General features: G+C 53.8%; 2 protein-coding genes across 2 annotated transcripts; both read left to right on the top strand.

The window, feature by feature from the left end:
• The first annotated feature begins 7,297 nt into the window (after nucleotides 1–7,297).
• Nucleotides 7,298–18,454, top strand: LOC114513928 (myosin-9-like). Its single transcript, XM_036017071.1, has 14 exons — nucleotides 7,298–7,417; nucleotides 7,723–7,884; nucleotides 8,233–8,361; nucleotides 8,987–9,172; nucleotides 9,408–9,512; nucleotides 9,797–9,928; nucleotides 11,016–11,231; nucleotides 14,628–14,838; nucleotides 14,891–15,174; nucleotides 15,479–15,640; nucleotides 16,729–16,857; nucleotides 17,720–17,808; nucleotides 17,883–18,006; nucleotides 18,242–18,454. The coding sequence occupies exons 1-14, from the start codon at nucleotides 7,298–7,300 to the stop codon at nucleotides 18,452–18,454; spliced, it is 2,262 nt and encodes a 753-aa protein (XP_035872964.1).
• Nucleotides 18,455–18,618: 164 nt separating this feature from the next.
• On the top strand, nucleotides 18,619–19,405 carry LOC118498582 (myosin-9-like). Its single transcript, XM_036017065.1, has 3 exons — nucleotides 18,619–18,629; nucleotides 19,024–19,132; nucleotides 19,228–19,405. The coding sequence occupies exons 1-3, from the start codon at nucleotides 18,619–18,621 to the stop codon at nucleotides 19,402–19,404; spliced, it is 297 nt and encodes a 98-aa protein (XP_035872958.1). The 3' UTR covers nucleotide 19,405.
• The last annotated feature ends 4,985 nt before the right edge of the window (nucleotides 19,406–24,390 follow it).

Here is a 24,390-nt window from a genome sequence, read left to right as displayed (position 1 = left end):
GGGTGAGGGGAGAAGGGAGAGGTGGTCCTGAAACAGAAACCCATGGTGGGTCTTTTGCTCTGGGATTCTTGTGCTCGCCACCAATAAAAATTGTGGCTCTCAATGCCAGAATTTAGTAAAAAGGGAAGTACTTAATTAAAAGTTATACAGGTTTATAGTAATGGCTGATTGTTGCTGTTAAGTGTCATTCTCTTTGAGCAGTCAAAAACCCACAAACACCCACAAACACACAGAGTCCTGCCCTCAGCCTTTGCCCAGCAGGTGCATCTCAGCGCAGGCCAGTGAGAAGCACCGGCATCCGGAACAAAAGGAATAGAAGTCCGCGGCTCGCTGCTCCCGGTTCCTCCCAGTAACTGGTGCTCGTCTGGGCATTCGTGTCAAGGTTCCCAGCACCACCAGCCCCGTAGCGGTGATCTCCAGTTCCGAACCCCAGACCACGCAGCACCTCCCCGTGGCCGCCCAGCAACAGCCCTCCCACCCCTCTGCTGCACAGGGCTGCCCCCAGTTTACTTTCAATCCCAGCCTGGGTCCTTGTGCATCACCCCATTTCGGACTTTTCTCACAACTGGCTATACCTGCTGGCACTCCGGAATTTTCTGCCTTTCTGGCTGCCATTGGTAGTCCTGGCAGGCATGGCCCTGTGGAGGTGAGAGAACCATCTCCAAGCTCTCAGGCAGGTGCTGTAACAGGAGGAGCTGCCTCTCAGCTACTTTGTGGGTCAGAGTCACACCTGTCTCCTGGGCCCTAACAAACTGTTCAGCATTATTACGAAGCTAGTCTGCTGATATCGAAATGCAAAGTGACTCTCCATCACTATGCTGCTAGGCCTCTGTGTGTGTGTGTGGCGGGGGGGCGGGTTGTGCCTTCTCAGCCTATGCCCTTCACAGTCCCAGATGAAGGGAGTGAGGTGGGCACATTGTACGGCCCCCGCTTTGTCACCTTAACACACCGGCTGGAGATGTGGCTGCGACTGGAGGAGTCTGAGCTTCCGTCTCGGTGTTTATGCAGGAGAGGGAAACCTGGAGCCTTCTGAGTTATTGAAGCCACGTTTCCCTCCTAAGTACCAGCAGCATCGGGAGGAGTTGTTCTTTACACTGGCTTCCGAGAGCTGTGAGACGCCGGGTACGTCAAGTCACTGCTCTGAGAATTTATTGCTCACCCATTCTATTTTTTACTTACTTATTTTCTCATCCTCAGCCGAGGATATGTTTGTTAATTTTAGAGAGAGTGGAAGGAGGGAGGAGAGAGAGGAAGAGAGAGAGAGGGAGAGAGGAACACCTGTATGAGAGAGAGGCATGGGTCAGTTGCCTCCTGTATGCACCTCAACCAGGGATCGAACCCGCAACCTTTTTCGATGTAGGGATGACACTGTCACCCATGACAAAATTTTGGCATTGGTTATTTCACGTTGACCCGCAGGCTCCTGTGGGAGGGGGACCGTCACCGTTTGTCTACGGGCGTGTTTCTCACAGTGGCTCGTGGTCTCCCGTGGGGCTGACTGGCTGGTGGCAGCCGCTGCAGAGTTAACTCTTCAGAGCCCCATCACTCACACTCTCCCCTCCTGGCTTCTGGGGTTTGCGTCTTGATTGGAAATGTTTCCCCAACTCAGCATTGGTTTTATCATTTCTTCCCCCACATCTGTACTTGGTGCCTTCTGGGTTAGCTTTAGATTCCCTTGGGATAGATGGATCCATTGATTGATTGGTTTTATAGGAGGTTTTTGATTCCTCTCCGTCCTCTCCTCCCCTTTTTCTGGGTCTCCATCTTCGTCTTCTTCTTAATACAAACACACTCAGTGGGTGCCCACAGCGGTCAGAAGGAGCAGCACCCTTCATGTGCCCTCACAGGAGCCTCTGGGCAGTCAGCACCGCACCTGGCAGCCTCAGTGAGCAGCAGTGGGAGGGGCTGCAGGGAACTGGGCGGAGCCCCACACCTGGGCTGGCCATCTGGGGGAGGGGGAGGCTTTGGAGTGTCCTGCTCGAGGCCTGGCCATCGTCATCACATTTTAACAGGGGGACCCGTGATTTTTTACTTTCCACTGTTCCTCTCCCTCCTCATATGAAGACATCATGGCTGCGGGAAGGACATGGGGGAAATAGATGGAACCCCCAGAAATGTGACAGAACTGTCAAGAGTACATTGAAGCAGTGGGGAAATGTGTGTGAAATCTGAGCCCTAGTTTTTTCTGTTTTCTGCCAGAAAGAGCCTTTCTTTGAGATGGACAGGAAAAAGAAATGGAATTTGTCTATTGTCAGTGAATCTGGTGGCTGTGTGTCTGGGTGATGGGACCCACCTGAGGACTGAGCCCAGCTGTGGCGGTGGACAAAGGGCCCAGGGACAGGAGGGGCAGCAGGGAGTGGACAGGGCGTAGAATGGGAACGATCCACTTTGCTTTTCCCCCGTGACGGCCATACGACCTGACTGCCTTCCATTCACCCCCTGTTCATGTTTGGGGACAATTCGACCTCAACTGAGACCCCATGGTGACAGTGTGGCCTCATCCCCAGGGGTCAAGCCCACATCCACCCTGAGACTCCCTAGGGATGAGCCTTCTAGTGCTGAGACCACAGCATCCACGCAAAAGGTTGGCGTCAATGCCTCCTTCAGATGCATTTGTGACTGAAAGGGGGTCTGTGGGTGAAAAGGGGGGGTCTGTGGAAAAATAACAGCACGAGGTGATCTCATCATTGATTATTTTTTAAAAATATATTTTATTGATTATGCTATTATAGTTGTCTCATTATTTCCCCTTCATTCCCCTCCACCCTGCCCCCCCTCCCATCCTCATCCCCTGCCTTTAGTTCATGTCCATGTGTCATAAGTTCTTTAGCTTCTACTTTTCCCATACTATTCTCACCCTACTCCTGTCTATTTCCTACCTACCATCTATGCTACTTATTCTCCATACCTTTTTCCCCTCTCTCCTCCTCCCACTCCCCTGTTGCTAACCCTCCATGTGATCTCCATTTCTGTGGTTCTGTTCCTGTTCTAGTTATTTGCTTAGTTTGGTTTTGTTTTAGGTGTGGGTGTTAATAATTGTGAGTTTGCTGTCATTATACTATACATGTTTTTTATCTTCTTTTTCTTAGATAAGTCCCTTTACCATTTCATAAAATAAGGGCTTGGTGATGATGAACTCCTTTAACTTGACCTTCGCTGAGAAGCACTGTATCTGCCCTTCCATTCTAAATGAAAGCTTTGCTGGATAGAGCAACCTGGGATGTAGGTCCTTGCCTTTCATGCCTTGGAATTCTTCTTTTCAGCCCCTTCTTGCCTACAAGGTCTCTTTTGAGAAATCAGCTGACAATCTGATGGGAACTGCTTTGTAGGTTATTGTCTCCTTATCTCTTGCTGCTTCTAGGATTCTCTCCTTCATTTTAATCTTGGCTAATGTAATTATGATGTGCCTTGGTGTGTTCCTCCTTGGGTCCAACTTCTTGGGGACTCTCTGAGCTTCCTGGACTTTCTTGAAGTCTATTTCCTTGGCCAGATTGGGGAAGTTCTCCTTTCTTATTTGTTCAAATAAGTTTTTCACTTGTTGCTCTTTCTCTTTTCCTTCTGGTACCCCTATAATTCAAATGTTGAAAAGTTTAAAGATGTTCTGGAGGTTCCTAAGCCTCTCCTCATTTTTTTTTAATTCTTATTTCTTCATTCTTTCCTGATTGTATGTTTTTTTTTCTTCCTTCTGGTTCACTCCATTGATGTGAAACCCGCCTTTCTTTCCATCACTATTGGTTCCCTGTGCATTTTTCTTCATTTCACTTATTGTAGCCTTCACTTTTTTATCTAATGCAACTAAAATCCACCAATTCTTTGAGCATCCTGATTATCAGTGTTTTGAACTATGCATCTGATAGGTTGGCTATCTCTTGGTTGCTTAAAAGGATTGGTGCTGGGGATTTCATTTCTTCTGTTTGAGACATCTTTTTTGGGGGGGGGTCTGGTCACGCCTGTTATGTATGAGGGGCGGAGCCATAGGTATTCACTAGGGCGAGGCAACCCAGTGGCTGGGTTGTGATTCTCTATGTGGGGGCGGTTTCCAAGAGGGAACAATGGCATTTGCTCTGCTCTCTGTGGACTTCAATCCCTTCTGCCACTTTCCTCAGCAACTGGACCTTTCTGGTGCTGATTCCCATGTGGGTGGGCTTGTGCCCCCCATGGGTCTTTCCAACAACCTCTCCTGTGAGGCTGGGAGTCTCTCCCTGCACCCCAAGTCCCATAGGTGTTTCCCATCAGTGTTCCGAGGCTCTATTTTCCAGCTCTGGGATCCTGGGTTTCACACAGAGCCTTGCTTCACCATTCCTCCCTCGCTGGGTCTGCCAGTTGGCAACCCTCGGCCAAGGCCTGCCTGCCACCGCTTGCGCAGTGAAGGTCCACCTGCTGTGGTCTTGCATGCCCCAGATGCCTTACATGCCTGGGCCCATCACTCTCTGCTCTCTGTGCTGCGACCTGAGTCCTGCTGCCCGATTCCGCCCCTCCTACCGGTCTGGATGTATGTGTCTTTTTTAACTTCTTGGTTTGCCGACTGTCAAACAGTTCAATTTTCTATCAGTTCTGGTTGTTATTCTGGTTCTATATTGTGGTTGTCCCTATCTTGGTTGTGCAGGGAGGCACAGTGTGTCTACCTATGCCTCTATCTTGGCCGGAAGTTCATCATAAATTCTTAACTCGGCAGGTCACGGTGGATGGGCAGACCCCTGGCAATTAGCATTTTAGTAAAAGATTTATTTTTTCTATAAGCAAGCCCTGTCCATTGTCCTGTGCATCTAGGTTAACACACATTTGAAATAATTGTAAGTTTTATTAACTTCCTGCTATCCAGTCTGCACCTTGCTTTCTCCCACCTCCATGTGATCTCCCCTGTGTCCCCTCCTGAATTTCAAAAGCAGAAAAGAAAGGGCAAAACTTTGTTCTTCAGAGCTCAGTTGGGCTCAAATAAACTTCTCTAGAAATTCTCAAAAAAATATCACTGCCTTGGTGCCCTCCCTTTCGGGGGACACACTGGGCCTTTCTTCCCCCATGTGGGTGTGTCTCCTCAACTCTAAGGGTCACTCTGATACCGGTCACCAGGGCAACGATGGGCATGGCAGCTCCTCCCAGGCTCACTGCAGACCCTGTCTCCAGGGCCATCTCTTGTCTGACGTCCTGGTCAGCTGACAGCAGCCCTGCCTAGGCTCTCCTGCTGCTCCTTCTGTCCTAAGCCCTTCCTCGTTTTACTGTCCTCAGCTTTAATGAATGTACTCTCAAAGTCTGTCTATCTATCTATCTATCTATTACTGCCTTAAAATGGAAGGGAATCCTGGCCCATGCTTCTGTCACAGGTGGGCACAGGTAACCAGGTTCTTAGTGATCGGGACAAAGAATTGTACCAAACACCCAGAGTTTATAGAAGAGAACATGGGAGCAGGCCAACTCCAAGCAGAGATTGACCTCATGGGCTGGAGGGACTCTATTCTTATAGGGCAAATCCTTCCTGGCTAGTTTTGGTGGGCTTTTACTGAGTATGTACAAGTAGTTGTATTACTTTAAACGTACCATCCTTCTCCTGGGGTCTCCCTGTACTAAGTTCACCTTTCCCTTCGCCAGAGAATTATAGCTCTCCACGTTAGAGATTGGTGGAAAGGAATTATTTATTCAAGTTATACAGAGTTAAGAGTAATGACTTAATGTCTGTGTCAGAATCCCAAACTCCCTTAAAATCCCCCAAAATACACACAGCCCTTCCTTCCCCGTTTTGCCCAGTCTGGGGTACCGTGTCTCTGGAAAAGAAATAGAAGTCCATGGCTCAGGAAGCTCCCAATTCTTCCCAGTAATCTGTGCTCAGCTGGTAGGCCTTCCTTGGTTCTCACACCATTGGCTGTGTTTCCGGGTTCTCTAGCTAAAGCTGCGTGGTGGTCCTCTGCTAAAGCCCCAAGGTGGTTCTCTGCTAAAGCTGTGTGGTGGTTGTCTGGTAAAGCCACATGGTGATTCTTCTCATGGCTGTGGGAGGGCGGGGGTTCCCCTGTGCAAAAAGTGCATGGTCCTCCTTACATGGCTGCAGCTGCATGCTTCTCTTCAATGGCTGCCGAGTCTGGATTTAAATATCCTTCCAGCTTATTGGGCTGTTATCCATGAGTCTGCGTAGGGGTGGCCCCATGTTGTGGAGCCAATCATTTCCAAGCTCTACGCAGGTGCTGTAACTAGGGGGAGTTGCCTCCCAGTGACATCTTGGGGGAAAGTTCCTTCCATCCCCCTGACTCTGAGCATGGCCACAGCTATTTAACATATCTATGCAACCAGTTAAAGGTTATAGATATGTTAAATGACCACACCAGAGGTTAGCTGCAAAGGTTAGTTGCTATGCAAAACAGCTCTGAATGGCCCTGCTCCACGTGTCCCTTCCCCCAACTCACACCTGTGGTGGAGGGTGAGGACATCCTATATATCTTTCTAATATTTCCTGGACACCTTGAGTTCTGAACCCCATTACAAATCCTTCTTTCGGGGGCTCTCTGGCTGCACCCTCCTGCACTACCACATGCACAAACCTTGACAACCTGGTGCTAAGTAAAACAAGCCACCACAGAAACACAAATACCTTAGGATTCCTTGTGCCTGAGGTACTTACAGGGGGACAGGAAGTGAGGTGGCAGGTTCCAGGGGCCAGGAGGTAGTGGTGGGGACTTAGGGTTCAGTGGGTGCAGAGTTTCCGTTGGACAGAAGGAACGGGGTCTGGAGACCAGACGCACGAGAGCGGAAAGGACTGAGCGCTCCTGGAGAGCACTCATCCCATGGGGGAGACAGAAAAGTCCTGCTGTGCATTGTTTACTGTAAGAAATCTTTCAACTAGGAAGATCTGTTTCTTTAGAAAAGACTATTGAAGAGGCAGATAGTAGAGATAGACACCCTCATATCCTGTGAGAATAAATGTAAAGTGATATGATTTGTTTACATCAATGTGGGGCTCTTCTCCTTCTGACCCTACAGGGCAACAGGAGTGCCCTGGAGGGAGGTGATCCACTTCCCTGGAACAGCAGTGGCAGAGCCCAGCACACAGAGAGACACGTTGGGCTCAGTCCACTTGCCCCCTGCATCCATCCCAGAGGGCAGCAGCAGAGACCCGGCTCCTCGCTGCCCCCAGTGGCAATGGGCCACCAGGTTGGCATGGGCAAGAGTGTGAGTCCCAGGAGGGGCAGAGGGGGACAGTTCAAGGGACTAATGGTTGAACACACACTGAGACAGAGGATGGGGGGCCTCTTGTCACTCTGGGTGTGACTTGGATTTCCTTGGGTGGCAGCTGCATGAGGTGAAGGATTCTATGCAGGCCCTGGAGCAGCAGATGGAAGGGGTGAGGGCCCAGCTCCAGGAGCTGGAGGATGAGCTTTATGCCATTGAGGTAGCCAACCTGTGGCAAGAGGTGAAGCTTCTGGCCTTGAAGGTCAATTGAAACAGGTCTGACCCGGTCAGGATGATCAAGGCGACAAGGAGAATCAGCACCTGGTAGACAGGTATATATGTCCCTCCAGGTCCCCCTGGAGAGGTACTGTGCACGTTTCAGCAGGCTTCCTTTCTGTCCTTCTGTGCTTGGATTGTCCAGGACGCCCTGACCATTCTTGCAGTCCTCTGTCCTCTGGAAGGGCGCAGACTCAGTGGCTCCAGCAGGGCCAAAGCCACCTGGGCTGAGAGCTGGAGGAGGGTCTGTGAGGGGCTCTGGCCTCCTGAGCTGTTGGCGTCTCCTCCCAGGTGCAGGACCTAAGGGCAGAGCTGGAGAAGGAGAGGACCCAGCGCTCAATGGCTGTGGCTGCTAGGAAGAAGCTGGAGATGGACCTGAAGGACCTGCAGGCCCAGATTGACTCACCCAACAAGAACAATGACGAAGACACTGAAGAGGTTCAGAAGCTGCAGGTGAGGTTGGACTGGAACAAACCAGAGCTGGTCACACACAGTGGCACTCTCTCAGCTTGGGTCCGTGACACTAGTGGGGTGTCCAGAGGATACTGGGAAGTGCTGCTCTTTCCCGGTTGGAAAGGTCTGGGTGCCTGTAGCCGTCTTACAGAGGGAGACTCAGGCCCAGAGGCTGAGGGGGAATAAGAGTCGGAGAGCAAACCTGCAGGACGACGTGTGCCTTTGAGTGCGTTAGAGAGCAGAGGGTCTATGCCCAACTATACCATGTAGTTAGAGGGTAGAGTGTGGGGCTGCAGCAGGTGAGTGGCCATCGGACTGCTGGTGCCAAGGTCTCCTCCCTGTCCCCAGGCCCAGATGAAGGACTGCATGAGGAAACTGCCGGGGGTGCAATCCTCCCTTGACGAGATGCTGGCGAAGGCCAAGGAGAACCGGAAGAAGCGGAAGAGCATGGAGGCCAAGATGATTCATCTGCAGGAGGTAGTCCGGGCCCAAGGGGCACTCAGTGTTGCTGCCCACTGGCCAGCAGGGGCAGCTCAGGGCCTCCCCGGGTCAGCCTTGGGTATGGCTGGAAACAAGCCAGGGCAACTCCAGGGAGGAGTGGGGGTGGCTCTCTGTGACAGAAGTCCCCTGAGGGTTTCACTGAGTAGCAGGGCTCCCTGAGGTGAAGGAGACTGTGTGTCACCACCACCACCTGCTGTGCATTGGGGCCTGGACAAGTGGGCATGCATGGAAGCAGTGCCCACGTTCCGGGTGGTCTTCCGCAGTGTGCGGTGACGGCTCCTGACGTCCCTGTCACTTCAGCCAATACCCAAGCATGTTCTCGTCCACTCTGAGGCCCCCAGAGAGGAGGACGAGGGCTGGTTGTCATCTTCCAGTTGGGTGAGGACAGGTCAGGTGTGGGACTTCTGAGACAGGACACTTGCTAGCAGGATGGTGTGGCCACCTCCTTGGCCACCTCCCAAACTGGCCCAACATCCCTGTTACCACTCAGGCCCCTGTGTCTGGTTGTGAACGCCGTGGTCCTTCCTGGGACACTGGCAAGAGCAGATTCATGGCAGAGCCCAGATGCCCCTCTTCACAGCTCTGCTTCCTCCCCCGCCAGGTGAAAGGCAACCTTGAGAAGGACAAGCAGACCCTGGAGCATGAGCGAGGGGAGCTGGCCAAGGAGGTGAAGGTCCTCCTGCAGGGAAAACAGGACTCAGAGCACAGGCGGCAGAAAGCAGAGGCCCAGCTGCAGGAGCTGCAGGTGAAGTTCAAGGAGGAAGAGCAAGTGCGCACACAGCTGCAGGTGAGGCCTCTGCTGGGACCCGGGGCTGGGCGGTGGTGCCTTCAGGGGCTCCTAGGGCGTGGAGCACCTCCAGTTCTCTAGGACTCCTGCCCTGTGTCATGCTTCACAGTGGCCACTCAGCAAGGATGCTGGGTTCAGCCTGTGACTCAGGTCCACCTTAGCCTAGAGGCACCCAGGTGGGGTCAGAGGGGTCATGCTCCAGACTCTGGGCCTTTGTGTGTTCTGCCCCGAGCAGGTGGAGCTGGAAAGAGTGACGGGCCTTCTGAGGCAGTCTGACAGGAAGTGCAGCCAGCTCACTAAGGACGTCTCCACTGTGGAGTCCCAGCTGCAGGACACACAGGTGCATGGGGGGCAGCAGCACTCTATAGCTGGACCTTCCCTGGAAGGACTCGGTACCCACATGGCAGCCCTCCTGATCCTCTGGGTTCCCGTCCCAGGGCTCCTCTGGTTCTGAGTCCTCCCCTGCATCCATGGGGTCTCTGGGTCCCCCCGGCTCCCCAGTGGGTCTTTACCATCTCAGTCCTGACTGGAGGTATCAGCCGCTCCCTCCCGCCGAGGTTGTGGGGACAGTGAGGGTCTGGCACTGACCTCCTGAGCCCTGCATGCCCTTTGTCCTTAAAGTAGGAGCTGCTGTGGCAAGTGGACTGGCAGAAGCAGGGCCTGATCACCCAACTGCAGCAGGTGGAAGAGGAGAGGAGGTCCCTGAAGAAGCAGCTGGAGCAGGAGGAGGAGGCCAAGCACAACCTGGAGAAGCAGGTTGCTACTCTACTTGCACAGGTTTGGTGGTAGATCCCCCTCGAGATCCCTGGGATGCCAGGTGGCTCAGAGACACTCGTTGGATTCTGCAGGATGGGTCCATCCTGGGCCACCTGAGCCGGGCACCCTTCGTCTCCAGGGAGTTCCCATCCTCTCCAGCTCAGGGCTCCTAGCCCTGGGTCCCCCGGTAGAATTTTGGGATCCGTGAATTTCGGAAACGAGACTGAACATCCTTGCCTTCAACAGTCTCCAGCTGACACCTAGCATTTCCTCTCTAATGAATGTAGACCACAAGTCACAGCAGTCCCAGTGCCTGTCTTCCTGGTCACAAGGAAACAGCGGTCACCATATCCCAGACAGGGCAGGGCTTGTGGGTGTCACTGTGCTCCCTGAACTTCAGGGGACTGCTCTCCATGGTGCTCACAGAGAGGCACGTGGGTCACCCATCAGTTCAGTGGAACCTCTGACAGCAGCCTTTGTCCGCATTGACTTTCCTCATCATCCTGCATATTTTCTGTCAAATTGGGATGAGGAGGAGGAGTACCAGTCTGCTCTGTGCTGCCAAAGAGTCCAGGGTCTAGAGTGGACCAAGAGCCCCCATTCTAGATCCTATGCCAGGAGGTAGTGCCCAGGCCAGATGTGCCCTATAGACAGGATGGGACCACAGTCTGCTCCATGGTCTGCGTAGGAGCAGCTAGGACATGTGGTGGGTGGCAGTTTTCTGTCCATGTGCAAAGAGGAGATGCTGCAGGGCAGGTGCCTGGGGTTCTCGTGCTCCCAGAATACATATTCCCCAGAGACATTGGCCTGGATCACTTTGTGAGTGAACTGGAGGATGTTCCTCTCTGGCCTTGGTGTTTGTCAGAGAGCAGCTGGGAGCAGGGCACCGAGGAGAGACCCTCCAGAGCTTCCCTGCCCTTCCCACAAAGTTTGTCTCTCTTGCCTGGTGGAAGGGGGTCCTCCACACCTGGTTTGGCTCTGGTGCCTGTTCCTGAGGGGCAGCCCAGCTCCCAGCTGCCGCAGGCACAGGTGTGGTCCTTGAGCAGGTGCCAGTGTGGGTGTGTCCTCATTGCTTGCTCCTGGCCAGGTGAGTGACTTGAAGAAGAAGATGGAGCATGGTGTAAGGTGCCTCGAGATTGCCAAGGAAGACAAGAGCACACTGGAGAAGGACATGGAGGGGCTGAGACAGCGCTACAAGGAGAAGGTGGCCGCCTACGACAAGCTGGAGAAGGACAGGACACGGCTGCAGCAGGAGCGGCAGAGACTGTCTGACCTGGAGAAGAAGCAAGTAAAGTTTGACCAGGTGTGCAGTCGTGGGCACACTGCTCCTCATTTCCTCTCTTCCTCAAAGGCCATGGCCTCAGGCCAAGGCCATGGACAGGACTCGGGCCCTGGGAACCTATCACCACCAGCAGGTCCTCAGAGGTCTGGCTGGGCTCCCCACTTGCTGTAGGGCCTGCTCAGGTAGAGCCCGGAACTGGGTATCTGTACACCAGAGGTTTAGGAATGAGTTTTCTGCTCTCTGCTTTTTATATTTTTCACACATTTAAAATGATCTGATTTTAAATACTTTGAATTTTGGTTCATGTGTCAATACCTCATCCTCACTCTAAAGCAGGGGAGTCCAACTCATCTTCCCTGGGGCCACATCAGCCTTGCAGTTGCCTTCAAAGGGCTGAATATCATTTCAGTTCCTTAGAAGTTAAGGAGTAGTCACAGTTACATAGTCCTGAAATTATTTGAGCCCTTTTAAGGCAATGGCAAGTCAGATGAGGCCCCTAGAGAGAACGAGTTTGACACCTCTGCTCTGAAGGAACTGAGGAAGCTCAGATGTGCTGGCACGGGGCTGGGATAGCAAAATAGAACAAGTTGGGGTTCGGGTTCCTGCCTTGGCCACCCAGTACCCATCATTTTAGATGGAGGTGTCTTGGGGTGGGCCCCGGTGCCTCCTCTCCTGTTGCCTCTGGCTGTTGTTGTGCTGTCAGGGCAGAGTCACGTGCTTGCTGCTTGCTGTGGAGACCCAGCCTGCAAGGGCTACAGCATTTCCTCCCTGGACCTTTAAGGGAGAGCTCCGTGCATTGGGAGGAAGAAGGTTGGCATACAAGGCCGAACGAGGGGTGGCTAGCTCAGAGAGTGGACCAGGGACATTTAATCTTGCATCCTTAGAAATGGCCTCACTCAGGCTTCAGGCTCCTAAGCTGCCAGAGTCATAGGCTTCTAAGTAGCGAGTATCATACACTTCAAGTAAGCGCCATCCATTCATTCAGGAGAATTTCCAAAGCTTTTCCACATTGGGTCCATGCAATGTTTCCTCTGAGTTCTCATGGGAGGGGTGCTCTGTGACATAAAGCACCTTCATTACGTGATAACCAGGACAGACTTTAAAGCTAGGTGTCAGAGCCGCCTGGTGCTTGCTCTTCCTGGTCCCCACCCCTCAGGGCCAGCACCATGCTCTTCATTCCTCAAGGAGTTGGGTCTGGATGGTCTGCAGTTTCAGAGCCCCTTGTAAGACTTCATTGTCTTGGCCTCATGGCGCCCATATCTGTCCCAGCTCCTGGATGAGGAGAAGACCATCTAGCATTTGCTTCCCAATGAATGTAGACCATGAGCAGTCCCAGTGCTTGTTGTCCTGGTCACTAGGAAGCAGCAGTCACCACATCAAGACATGGCAGGGCTTCGGGGGTGTCACTGAGCTCCCTGCACTTCAGGGGGCTGCTGTCCATGGTGCTCACGGAGAGGGACGAGGGTCACTGACGAGCTCAGTAGAACCTCTGACAGCCGCCTTTGTCCGCATTCACCTTCCTGATCGTCTCGTGTATTTTGTGTGTCAAATTGGGATGAGTAGGAGGACTCCCAGTCTGCTCTATGCTGTCACAGGATCCTCGGCCTAAAGTGGACCAAGAGCTCCCTATTCTACATCCTGTCCTGGGACTTAAGTGCACCAGGCCAGATGTGCCCTATTCACAGGACGGGCCCACGGTCTACTCCAAGGTCTGGGTAGGATTAGCTAGCACAAGCTGTGGGTGGCAGTTTTCTGTGCATGTGGAAAGGGGTGCAGCTGTAGGGCTGGTGCCCATGGTCCTCACACCCCCTGTTGTCACACTTCCCAGTGCGCACTGGCCTTGCTGTTGGAGCACAGTGAGTGGAGGATGCTCCTGCGTGGGCATCGGTCCTTCTAAACCAGCAGCCTGGAGCAGGTCTCAGCAGAGAGGCCCTCCAGAACTGACCTGCCCTCAGCTCCATGGAGTGAGAAAGCTCCCTCAGCACAATGTTTGTGTGTCTGCCCTGCTGGAGGGGGAAAGCCCTACACCTGGGCTGGCTCCCTGGTCTGTGTTCATGAGGAGTAGCCCAACTCCCAGCTGCCTCAGACAAAGGCTGTTCCCTGAGAAGGTGCCATCCTGGGTGTGTCCTCATTCCTTGTTCCTGGCCAGGTGACTGACATGAAGAAGAAGATGGAGGATGGTGTGGGGTGTCTCGAGACTGTGGAGGAAGCCAAGAGGAAGCTCCAGAAGGACCTGGAGGGGCTGAACCAGCGCTATGAGGAGAAGGTGGCCTCCTACGACAACCTGGAGAAGACCAAGACGCGGCTACAGCGGGAGCTGGACGACAAGGTCATGGACCTGGAAAAACAGCGCCAGAGCATCTCCAAGCTGGAGAAGAAGCAGAAGAGGTTTGACCAGGTGTGTGCTATCTGCAAGATCCTCCTCATTTCTTCTCTTCCTCTAGTTCCATGGCCTGAGGCCAAGGCCACTGAGCAGGAGTAGGCCCTGGGATCCCATCACCTCCTGCAGGCACTGGGAGATCTGGCTGGGTTTCCTGCTGGTTGAGGGGTCTGGCAGGAACGTGCTCTAAACAGGCCGTCTTCACACCACAGGTTCAGGACCGAGTGTTCTGCCTTCTATTTCTTATATTATTCACACTTTTTATAATGATGCAATTTTAAGTACTTTGAATTTTGGTTCATGTGTCAATACCTCCTCCTCACTCTAGAGGATCTGAGGTGCCTTACACTCACACCAACCCAGGGCTGGGACAGCAAAATGGAATAAGTCAGGGCTCAGGGCCCAGGCTCCCACCACCTGGTGTTTGTCGTAGTGGATGGAGGTGCCTGGGGCTCAGCCCTGCTGCCTCCTCTCCTGTCGTCTCTGGCCATTGTTGTGTGATCAGGGCAGAGTCACGTCGTTACTACACAGACACGACCCCTAAAGTCTAAAGCATTTAGTTCCTGGTCCTTTTAAGAAATAGTTTGTGCAAAGGGCATGGGAAGGTTGGAATACAAGATCAAACAGAGGGCATCCCATGCACAACATGGACCAAGGGATTTAAACTCACGTACTTGGAGGCGGCCACACTTGGGCTTCAGGCTTCTAAGCAGCCTGAGTCACAGGCTTCAAGGTAATTGCCGTCCATTCATTCAGAACTTCCAAAGCCTTTCCACATTGGGTACGAGCGATGTTTCCTGTGGGTTCTCCTGGGAGGGGTGCTGTGTGACATAAAGTACTCTCATTAAGTGATAACAAGGACAGACTTCAAAGCTAGGTGTCAGAGCCACCTGGTTCTTGCTCTTCCTGGTCCCCACCCCTGAGAGCCAGCACCATGCTCTTCATTCCTCAAGGAATTGGGTCTGGATGGTCTACAGGATCTTAGCTTTTACTAGGAGGTTGTAGCCTGAACGTCATGATTCCCATATGTGTCCCAGCTCCTGGCCAAGGAGAAGACCATCTCAGCCCAGTATGCCGAGGAGCGGGACCGGGCTAAGGCAGAAGCCCGTGAGAGGGAGACCAAGGCGCTGTCACTGGCCCGGGCCCTGGAGGAGGCCATGGAGCAGAAGGCAGAGCTGGAGCAGCTCAACAAGCAGTTCTGCACGGAGATGGAGGACCTCAGGAGCTCCAAGGAGGACCTGGGCAACAGTGTGAGTCCCAGGATGGGCCAAGGGGGTAGTGCAGAGGTCGCCCAGGTGAGCAGACACTGAAGCAGGGATCTCGGGGGCCTCTTGTCCCTCTGCTCATGACTCTGGTTCCTTCGGGTGGCAGGTCCATGAGCTGGAGAAGTCGAAGCGGGCCCTGGAGCAACAAGTCAAAGAGATGAAGACCCAGCTCGAGGAGCTGGAGGACCACCTTCAGGCCACCGAGGATGCCAAGCTTCAGCTGGAAGTGAACCTGCAGGCCATGAAAGCCCAGTTTGAGAGAGACCTGCAGGGCCGGGATGAGCAGAGTGAGGAGAAGAAGAAGCAGCTGGTGAGACAGGTGTGTATGTCCCTCCCGCTCCTCCTGGACAGGGACATGCCCCCAGCCTGCTCCCCATATTCCGGGCAGGCTTCTTTTCTGTCCTACCACCTGATTGTCCAGGGCTCCTGGACCATTTCTTCCAGTTGTCTGTCCTCAAGAAGGGTGGAGGAGTCAGTGGCTGTATCAGGGTTTTCTGCTCAGTCCTCCAATTGGCCACTGGAGGCTGCATGGATCCCAGAACTGGGCAGAACCCACCTGGGCTCTGAGCTGCAGATGGGGGTGTGTGTGGGTCTGGCCTCTGGAGCTGCTGGTGTCTCCCCAGGTGCGGGAGATGGAGGCAGAGCTGGAGGATGAGAGGAAGCAGCGCTCTATGGCCATGGCTGCTCGGAAGAAGCTGGAGATGGACCTGAAGGACCTGAAGGCCCAGATTGACACTGCCAACAACGACCGTGACGAAGCCATCAAACAGCTACGGAAGGTGCAGGTGAGGTGAGGCTGGACCAACCAGAGCTGGCCAGACTCGGTGGCCCTTGGCTCAGTGTGGGGCTGGGACACTAGTGGATGTCTAGTGAATGCTGGGAAGTGCCGCTCTCCCCCAGCCAGGGAAGACCTTGGTGCCTTTAGCCCATCTCACAGATGGAGACTCAGGCCCAGAGGGTGAAGGCAAAACATCCTGAGAGCAAACCTACAGGACGGCCTGCACCTTGAGTGGGTGAGAGAGCGGAGTGTGTTCACCTGGTGCTCCAATGGGGTCAGGGGAGGTGGTCACCTAGTGGCACCTGTTCAGAAGAAACCTCCTGTGGCCTGGGTGACGCCCTGCAGCCTAATGGGCGATGATGGAAGGTTGGGGCTGAAAGTTCAGAGGAGCAGCTGGAGCAGGGACACTCCGGGACATTCTCACCTGACCCCCAGTTAGGAAACAACAAATTTAAAAGAATTCTGAGATGCCCTGTCACACCCAGCCCCCTGGCAGCACTAGAACACATTTAAATGTCTGTGGCTGGTGAGGGCACAGAGCACAGATGTCCGACGGCTGCTGGCATTCTCTTCCTGGCTCCTGGGTGATGCTACCAAGAGTTGTATCATTTGACATGGGAAGGGTGAATTTGGATTTTCTGCCCAAGAAGAAGAAAAGCTGTTTCACAAAATCTTTGGAATGAAAGCAGCAGCATGAGACTGAAAAAGGAAGGAGTTGTGCCCTCCCTGTAGTCGGGAGGACCTGACAGGGGAGCAGGCTCGGGCTGGGGAAGGTGCAGCAGCGCGGGGTCCCCGTGCCCAGGATTTGCAGGGAGTGGGAGCCATGCAACTGGGGCCAATACGTGTGCTGAGACCCTCACACCCAGAGTTAGCTGGTGGATGCTAATGGCCACGAAGTGCACAAATGGTAGGGGTAAAGGGATGTTTTGCTTTAGCTACTAGTCAGCCTTTTTTAATGGTTGTGTCAGGGTGAAAAGCAGCCAGAAGGTCCTGCTTCGTGTTGTGCCTGGAGAGGGTGGGAGGGCAGATGGTGGGGCAGGGTTTGGATGGTGGCCATCGGGGTGAGGGTGTCAAGCTTCTTCTCCTTGCCCCCAGGCCCAGATGAAAGACTACATGCGTGAGCTGGACGACAGGTGTGCGTCCAATGAAGAGATCCTGGCACAGGCCAAGAAGAACGAGAAAAAGCTGAAGAGCATGGAGGCTGAGATGATTCAGCTGCAGGAGGTGGTCCAGGGCCAAAGTGTGGGAGACCTGGGGTTGCTGACCTGTGGTGGGAGGGGCAGCTCAGGGCCTCCCCTGGGCCAGTGTTGGGTGGGTATGGAAACAGTAGTGGAGCTCCAGGGAGGAGTGGGGGTGGCTCTGTGTGACAGAAGTCACTGCAGGGCTCCATTAAGTAGCAGGACTCCCTGGAGGGGAAGGAGACTGTGTGATCACCACCTCCTGCTGTGAAATGGGACCTGGATTGGAGGGGTCCCTGCCAGACTCCTGTGCTCGGAGTGCCCCCTTGCCTGTCACACATGAGGCACATATGGAAGCATTCTGCTTCTTGCTGTCCCCACAAAGTCCCCACATCCACGCATGCCCCTTTCTGCCCTTGCCATATTAGCTGTGCTTTCCTTTGGTGCCATTTGGGTCTTTGCCCATGGGGGCTTGCCATGGGGGTGAGGCCCCTTTCCTTTCCTTGGGTGTCAGGGTCCTCAGTCCCAGGTCCTCGCACACGTCTCTTTCTGGTCACTCCCAGTGCCTGGTCTGCCCCAGGTGGAGAGGGTCCAGCATGCCTCATTGGGCCAGGACAGTTTCTTACTTATCTCTACATCTGTGGCACCAGGCCTGGTTCCTAGGACTCAGTTGAGTAGGCTTTGTAAACATGTTGGGCCCCAGCTTTGACCTCAGAGCGTGGAGTCACCCTGTGAGCCAGGGGGGCTCCTTTGAAAGGACTTCATTCATGGAGGAGGCAGGCCCAGGAAGGCATAGAGGAGAGGGCCTGGGGTTGGGGAGGATGGCAGTGTAGAGGACCCGGTGTGGAAGAGGTGGCCCTTCAGGGTGTGGGCTGCCCAGCAGGTCACACTCTGGGTTCTCATGGCAGGAACTGGCATCTGCTGAGCGTGCCAAGCGTCAGGCCCAGCAGGAGCGGGACGAGCTGGCCGATGAGATTGCCCACAGCAGTGGCAAAGGGTGAGCAGATGCAGGTGTTGTGGGGGAAAGGACCTCTGGGATGGGCCCCTGCTCAAGCCTCTGTTCTCCTCCAGGGCCCTGGCATTGGAGGAGAAGCAGCGCCTGAAGGCTCGCATCACCCAGCTGGAGGAGGAGCTGGAGGAGGAGAAGGACAACACGGAGCTGGTGATCGACAGGCTAAAGAAGGCCAACCTGCAGGTCAGCAGGGTGGGGGCCTCCTGGGCATTCCCTCTGCACCTGGCTCAGGGCCACAGATTTTGAGTACCACCTGGCAAAAGTCAGCAGCTTCTGGATTGCTTAGAGGAGGAGGTCCTAGTTGCTCTTAGATTTTGGGGACCCACTATTATCAGGAGCTCTGCAGGACCCGGCTGTCCCCTCTGTCCCCAGCAGGATACCCAGCTTTCTTCAAGGTCATTGGCCCTTCTTCCCACAGATTGATCAGATCAACACTGACCTGAACCTGGAGCGCAGCCACGCTCAGAAGAACGAGGATGCCAGGCAGCAGCTGGAGTGCCAGAACAAGGAGCTCAAGGTCAAGCTGCAGGAGATGGAGGGCACTGTCAAGTCCAAGTACAAGGCCTCCATCACTGCCCTGGAGGCCAAGATCGCACAACTGGAAGAGCAGCTGGAAAAGGAGATCAAGTAGGTGTCCCCGATGTGGCCTGGATCAGTGTCCAAGCCCATTTGCAGTCCTGTCCCTGAGTCCAGTGAGGAAGCAGCTCTCTGTCCCCAAGTCCCAGGGGCTGTTTCCCCCTCCTGACGAGGCCCTCCTCCATTTCTCTGGGTCCTTTGGAGTTGAAGTAGCTGCCCATGGCCAAGCGGTGGGTTTTGGGGACCCTCTCTGAGAGAGAGGAAGGGGGCTCTCAGCCCCCTGGGGGATAACTGTGCTGAGCAAGACAGAGACTTGTTTGTAGGTAACAGAGGCCACACAGGAGCCCAGTCTCACTGTCCCTTTTTCCTTACTGCACATATGCTGTGAGGTGTCACTTCCCTTCCCGAAGCCCCAGCTTCCCCATCTGAGAAATGGGGCCGATTACCCTTCTTCTGGGAGAAGCAAGCTGACAGAGGGTGTTCAGTCAAGAGGGGCCGCCTGGGCATCAAGGTCTCCCCAGAGGGCAAATCCTAGTGAGGCCCCAGGATGGGCGGTCCAGCTTGTGGTTTGTGGGCAGACCCTATGAATGACAGTGCCCCTCTAAGTCACTCTGTACCTGGCAGGGAGCACCAGGCAGTGTGCAAGCAGGTGTTTCAGGCTGAGAAGAAGCTGAAGGAGGTGTTGCTGCAGGTGGACAACGAGCGCAGGAACGTAGAGCAGTTCAAGGACCAGGTGTGCTTGTGGGCAGAGCAGTGGGGCCCTGGCTGGTGGGGCTGGTTGGGACCCATTCTCCAGGAGCCCCTAAACTGGGCTACTGCTCTCCACAGGCTGACAAGGCATCCACACAACTGAAGCAGCTCAGGCGGCAGCTGGAGGAGGCTGAGGAAGAGGCCCAGAGGGCCAACGCCTCCCGCAGGAAGCTGCAGCGAGAGCTGGAGGACGCCACCCAGACTGCAGACACCATGAACCGCGAGATCAGCTCCCTGAAGAACAAGCTCAGGTGAGCCTGCCTCCACCCCACACGTCTTTCTCCCTCCAAACACTTGTTCGTTGTGCACACTGCAGAGCCCCTGTGAAGGCGGTTCCCTTTCTCAGCTGGGCATCAGGGAGCACAGCGCTTGAAGGGAGAAAGTGGGTTTAGGGATCGCTGCCCCTCGGGAATCTTCTTGCCTCCCGGGCTTTGGCCCAGCCTGTGGCATAAACCGTGAACCCTGGGTCTTTCAGCCCATCCTGCTGGGAAGTCTGCTGGTGGGGCTGCTCCCACCCTGCTGTGCAGAGGCAGCCCCCGCCCGTCCCTGGTGCGGGGAGAGCTGGTGCGGGGAGAGCTGGTGCCGGGAGAGCGCTCGCTGGCTGAGGATGCTGTCACCTCACTGGGCCTCGGGACAGAGAGGGGCCTCCTCCTTTCTCCAGGGTGTGTTGACGTCCAGGAGGCTGGAAATGTCTGAGGCAGGGGTCCTCCTCCACCCCACCCTCATTTCTGCCTGCTTCTCACGACAGTCCTCTGTCAAAGCTGAGTCAGCACGAGCAGACGTTCTCGTCAGTGGTTAATATTCATGTTCCCCAGGTGATGGAAGAACGCGCCGGTGTGCGCACAGTGTGTCCTCAGCTCTCAGTTCCCCGTCTCATACTTAGTTGCACAAAGGGTGGCGTTTTGTGGGAGGCGACTCCATCTATTCTTCTGCCTTCCCCCCTTTTCGTCTGTCCTGACTTCCTGGAGGTGTTTGCTCGTGTCGTGGGGTGAAGGGAAAGCTTTACCAGCCTGCTCTGGTAGCCGCCCTGTCCTGCCTGGAGGCAGTGGCCCAGAGGCCCTGTGTGGTTTGTCCCATGCGATGTTAGGCACCAGTTTCCCTCTGGGGGTCGCTGTGGAATGTGTGAGCTGTGCTTGGGCCACCCTGGCCAGCCCCCTGACCTCTGGCTCTGCTTCCAGGTGTATGGACCTGCCATTGGCTGGTGAAAGCTCCGATGAGGAGATGGATGGCTGAGGCCAAAGCTGCCAAATAACCTCTCCTCCTGCTGCCCAAGAAAGACAGACCGACCAACCAACCAACAAAGGATGACCTATGGAGGGATGACTCTGCCTCTCCTTCCCAGCCCCCTACCCTCTTGAGAGTGCTGTGACTAAACTCATTCCTGCCCACTAGGCCTGGGGACCTCAGGCCTGTGCTCCCTTCCCTGGCCGCCCAGGCCCTATTCAGGGCCTTTGGATTCTCTGCTGCAGCCTCTCCTGCTCCCCTTCCCTGCGCCCCAGAATCTGCCACCAAAGAGTTGGGGTCCTGGGACCTGGGCTCCGGAGCTCGGGGCCTGCGGGACCTTCGGCCTTCTCTTGCCAAAAGCACAAGGTGGTGAGGCGAGAATGAAGGCCACCGGGGCAGGGCAAAGAGTTTTCTACACGTATATTTTTATTCACCCTCAGGAGTTTTGGGAGCCCAGCTCGTCAGAAGAGTGGTCACCTTACCGCCTCCACCGCCGGCTCTTCCCCCACCCTCGTCTTTGCTCTTCCCAATCACACGCAGTGACCTCATACCCTCTGCCCCATGAGCCCCGTCCTGTGGGCTCTGGGTGGCCAGGCGAGGGCAGGCCCAGGGACACCCCCTCTCTGCAGGGCACAGAATGCCAGACGTGGGCAGGGAGGCAGCTCCTCCCTAATCACACTGGGCAGTGCCACGTCCCCCTCCTGAACCTAAGATGTCTCAAGTGCAATGATGACCCCGTTTCTCCTTTGACTAGTGCAGCCAGCCCTGTCACCAGAAGGTCCTTGGGCTGAGTAGACACGGAGGGCCTAGGGGCCAAGCTGGAAAGGCCAGCACTGTGTTCTCCCAACTCTCTTGGGATCCAAATATCCATAATGGTTAAGGGATGTGTTGTCAGGATGGGCGGCGTAGGATAATTGGATACCTTAATTGGATACCTAATTACAATTATAGTGTTTGGACTACAAATATGGCCACCGTTTGGACTACAAGGAATATGGCGACTGAACTCTGACCCAGAAAAGGTGGCTGACGTCAGACCAGAAACCACCAATGATATGTTGCTTCTTTGTTCACCAAGAGCCAATTCTTGCCTGCTGCATGAAGTCTAGCCATATGAAAGACCCACTCTTTCCCTTCTCCCGTGTGGACTTTCCTGGGCCCTTCCTCTGCAGGGGCAGAGGAAATCTCGCTCGGGAGCACAAACTTCCAAAATAAAGCTCATCTACTTGTTTTCATGGCTAATTGGCTGCTTATTTCCTTGGTGGGGTCTAGGAAAACCTTATATTTGGTGCCGAAACCCGGGAGGAGTCATTGTCTGCTGAAGACTGCCCCTCTCCCGGCTCTTCAAGGAGGCCTTATGGCTACCCCACCAGTCTGAGCACCAAGTCAGAGGAAGTGCCGCCCTCCCTCAACTTCCTGATCCTTGGATTTCGTTCCATCTCCCCGTCCATGGGAAAGGCTGCTTTTCTAACCAAAAATCATGGTGCTGCGTTGGGGGTACCCCTTCTGGGAGATACTGTTCTCCTGGGATTCAAGTCTAGGAGGAGACGTCCTGTAGGCTTGGATTCCCCTTTCTGTCTGATTTGGTCTGTGACTCGAGTTGCGGGACGCCAGTTCTCAGTCACTGATCTTCCGTCCTTGGGACCAGGAATGGGAGGGCAGGGGTTCAAACCAGACCCTAAGTCGCCTCTAGGGTGTTTGGCCTCAAACAGAAATGACTGATTTTTCTGTCCGCTACGGCCTGGCCGTTATATCAGTTCTGTAATTGCAAAACCTGGCCCCCCTTAAGGCACTTTCAATTTCGTTACCCTTACCTAAATAATCTTTGCAGACGGACTGGAAAAGTAGTCTAAGGCCCCCCCACATTCAGAGCTTCGGAACTTTGTGCTCCTGCCCGGACTTGTGCACCCCTTGTTCCATGGCACAAGCCCTCTTGCCCTGGAAATATTCTGAATCTGCACTCTCTCCAAAACTACATGCTCCTGAGTTCCAATCTTCTTTTTCTGCCTCTCTTGAAGATCAGGTTTCCCTCCTCATTCTCCTCCTCACTCTGAGGGCCTTTCTCCCTCCTCCTTTCCCCCTGCCCTATCAGCTCCTGCCAGCCAGCAGCCTTCCTTCGCCTGGTAAGAGGCCTGTGCCAGGGTTAGAAAAGCAAAGGCTGTGCCAGAACTTAACCCTTTGTCTCCAGTCATTTGAAACACGGTGAGTATAATCTCACCTTCGGAGTTAAGGAAATGCTGTGCTGTGGGGGTGGGAAATTTCAAAGTGCTAAGCCCATGTTCGGAAGTAAACCCACGGAGACCTGAAATGAGTACTCCGGTTCTGCCCGGGCTCCGAAGAAGGGAGGCAGCCCCCCACATGCCCCGGGCCCAAATCTTTGAGTGGTCCTAGGTAAATGGGGGCCTTACTGGGGTGTCTGAGGTCAATCCCTGAGACATGCAGGGGCCTCAGGAAATTCCAGTCACAGTAATTAAACTCTGGCTCATCCGGGAAAGTGCACTTAAGGGCTGGTCACCCAGCACTCCGAGCCCCCCTGGCTGTATTAGACAGTCAGGGGAGAAACTGAAACATGTAAAAAAAGTTAGGGATAACCAAAGGAATAATGGCTTTTGGAAGCCCTGCACACAAGCACCACAATCTAACCCACTACTTGCATTTCTTAGCCTTTTCTGCCTCCAGACCTGACCAGAAAAAAAAAAAAGTCAGTTTGAATTATTAGCCTGTTGTAAACCTGCAGCAGTTCCCCCGGTAACTTCTAACAACTCAATTTGCATCTGAATACCCCTTGAAAAAAACTGAAGGGGGTGGGCAATGTTATGTCTCCGGGGCAAATGTCTTGTTTTCTCTCTCTCTCAAGAAATCACCGCACCCCGCGGGCACGGGTTAAGCATTTAAAAGCCACAGGGGCGCTCGCAGCAACAAAAACACCTGTGGGAGGTTACGTTAAATGTGAACTGGGAAAGAACACTAGGTTTCCCGCCAACTGCAAGAGAATGTCCACGCAGCCAGAGGCACACTAAAAACACACACACGGTCTCATCCCTGTGGCACATTCCCCACTTAGGTGTAGTCTTTGAGAAGAGAGATGGAGATTTTAGCCTGCAGTGGAAGTTCTGGCTTTTCCAGGCTCCTATCTCTGACTACTCCATTTGCATCTCTGACTACTCTCATGCTTGTCTGCTTGACCAAGTAACTACTGTGTTTATTTTCTAGCCAGGCAGCCATCTAATCTGTAAAACCATGCCTTTCATTCTTAATGCGTGCACAGCAGGAGGTGATGATATTCCTTACCTGCCTACCAAGCCTTGCAGTCGATTTCAGCTTTCTATTGGGCTTGGCCCCACTATGCCCACATTGCCTAGAAACAAGGGTACAAAAAAAGAAAATCTCATTCCATCCTTGACTATAAAACTCAGAAAGGAAACTGAGGAATTAAGTCTTTGGAGCACTATAAACTTCTAAACCTGGGGGCTACCATAGGTCCTCAAAACAATAGAGTAATTAACTGGTCCTAAAAACAGCGGGGTACCTGCCTCTCCAGTGCTGTGGAGAAGGTAACATTTTAAACTGAGGCAGTTTTTGTTTTGTTTTCCCTTGCTGTGCCTGAGTCCTAAGCCTAACATCTCTGCGTTGTTGTTGTTTTTTTTCTTCCAGACTCTATCCTGAGCAGAGAAGGGGGCGGGGCACCACAGTACCCAGAGTTTTCGTAATGCTGGCAAACAGCAGATTATGGCGTTTTTTCCCCCTCCTTCAAATAGGGCCCTACTCGGGTATACGTGCCTTTCTCAATCGCTGACTAGCAGCAGTACAAGGAAAGCCTAGGAAACTTTTCTAAAAATCCCTCGCAAATCATCAGTAACTTCCATATTTTAACCCTTGCCTTTAATATGGCCTGGAAAGACCTTTACATAGTTCTAAGTAATTTGGGAAGAAAACCCTGCACTCTTCCGCAACAAACTGGTAAAGGCCTTTCAGAAATACACTAATATAGACCCATCATCTCCAAACAGACAGGTA

This window comes from Phyllostomus discolor, chromosome 2, assembly GCF_004126475.2.
Source record: "Phyllostomus discolor isolate MPI-MPIP mPhyDis1 chromosome 2, mPhyDis1.pri.v3, whole genome shotgun sequence".
NCBI classification, from domain to species: domain Eukaryota; kingdom Metazoa; phylum Chordata; class Mammalia; order Chiroptera; family Phyllostomidae; genus Phyllostomus; species Phyllostomus discolor.
This window is presented reverse-complemented; position numbering and strand designations above follow the sequence as displayed.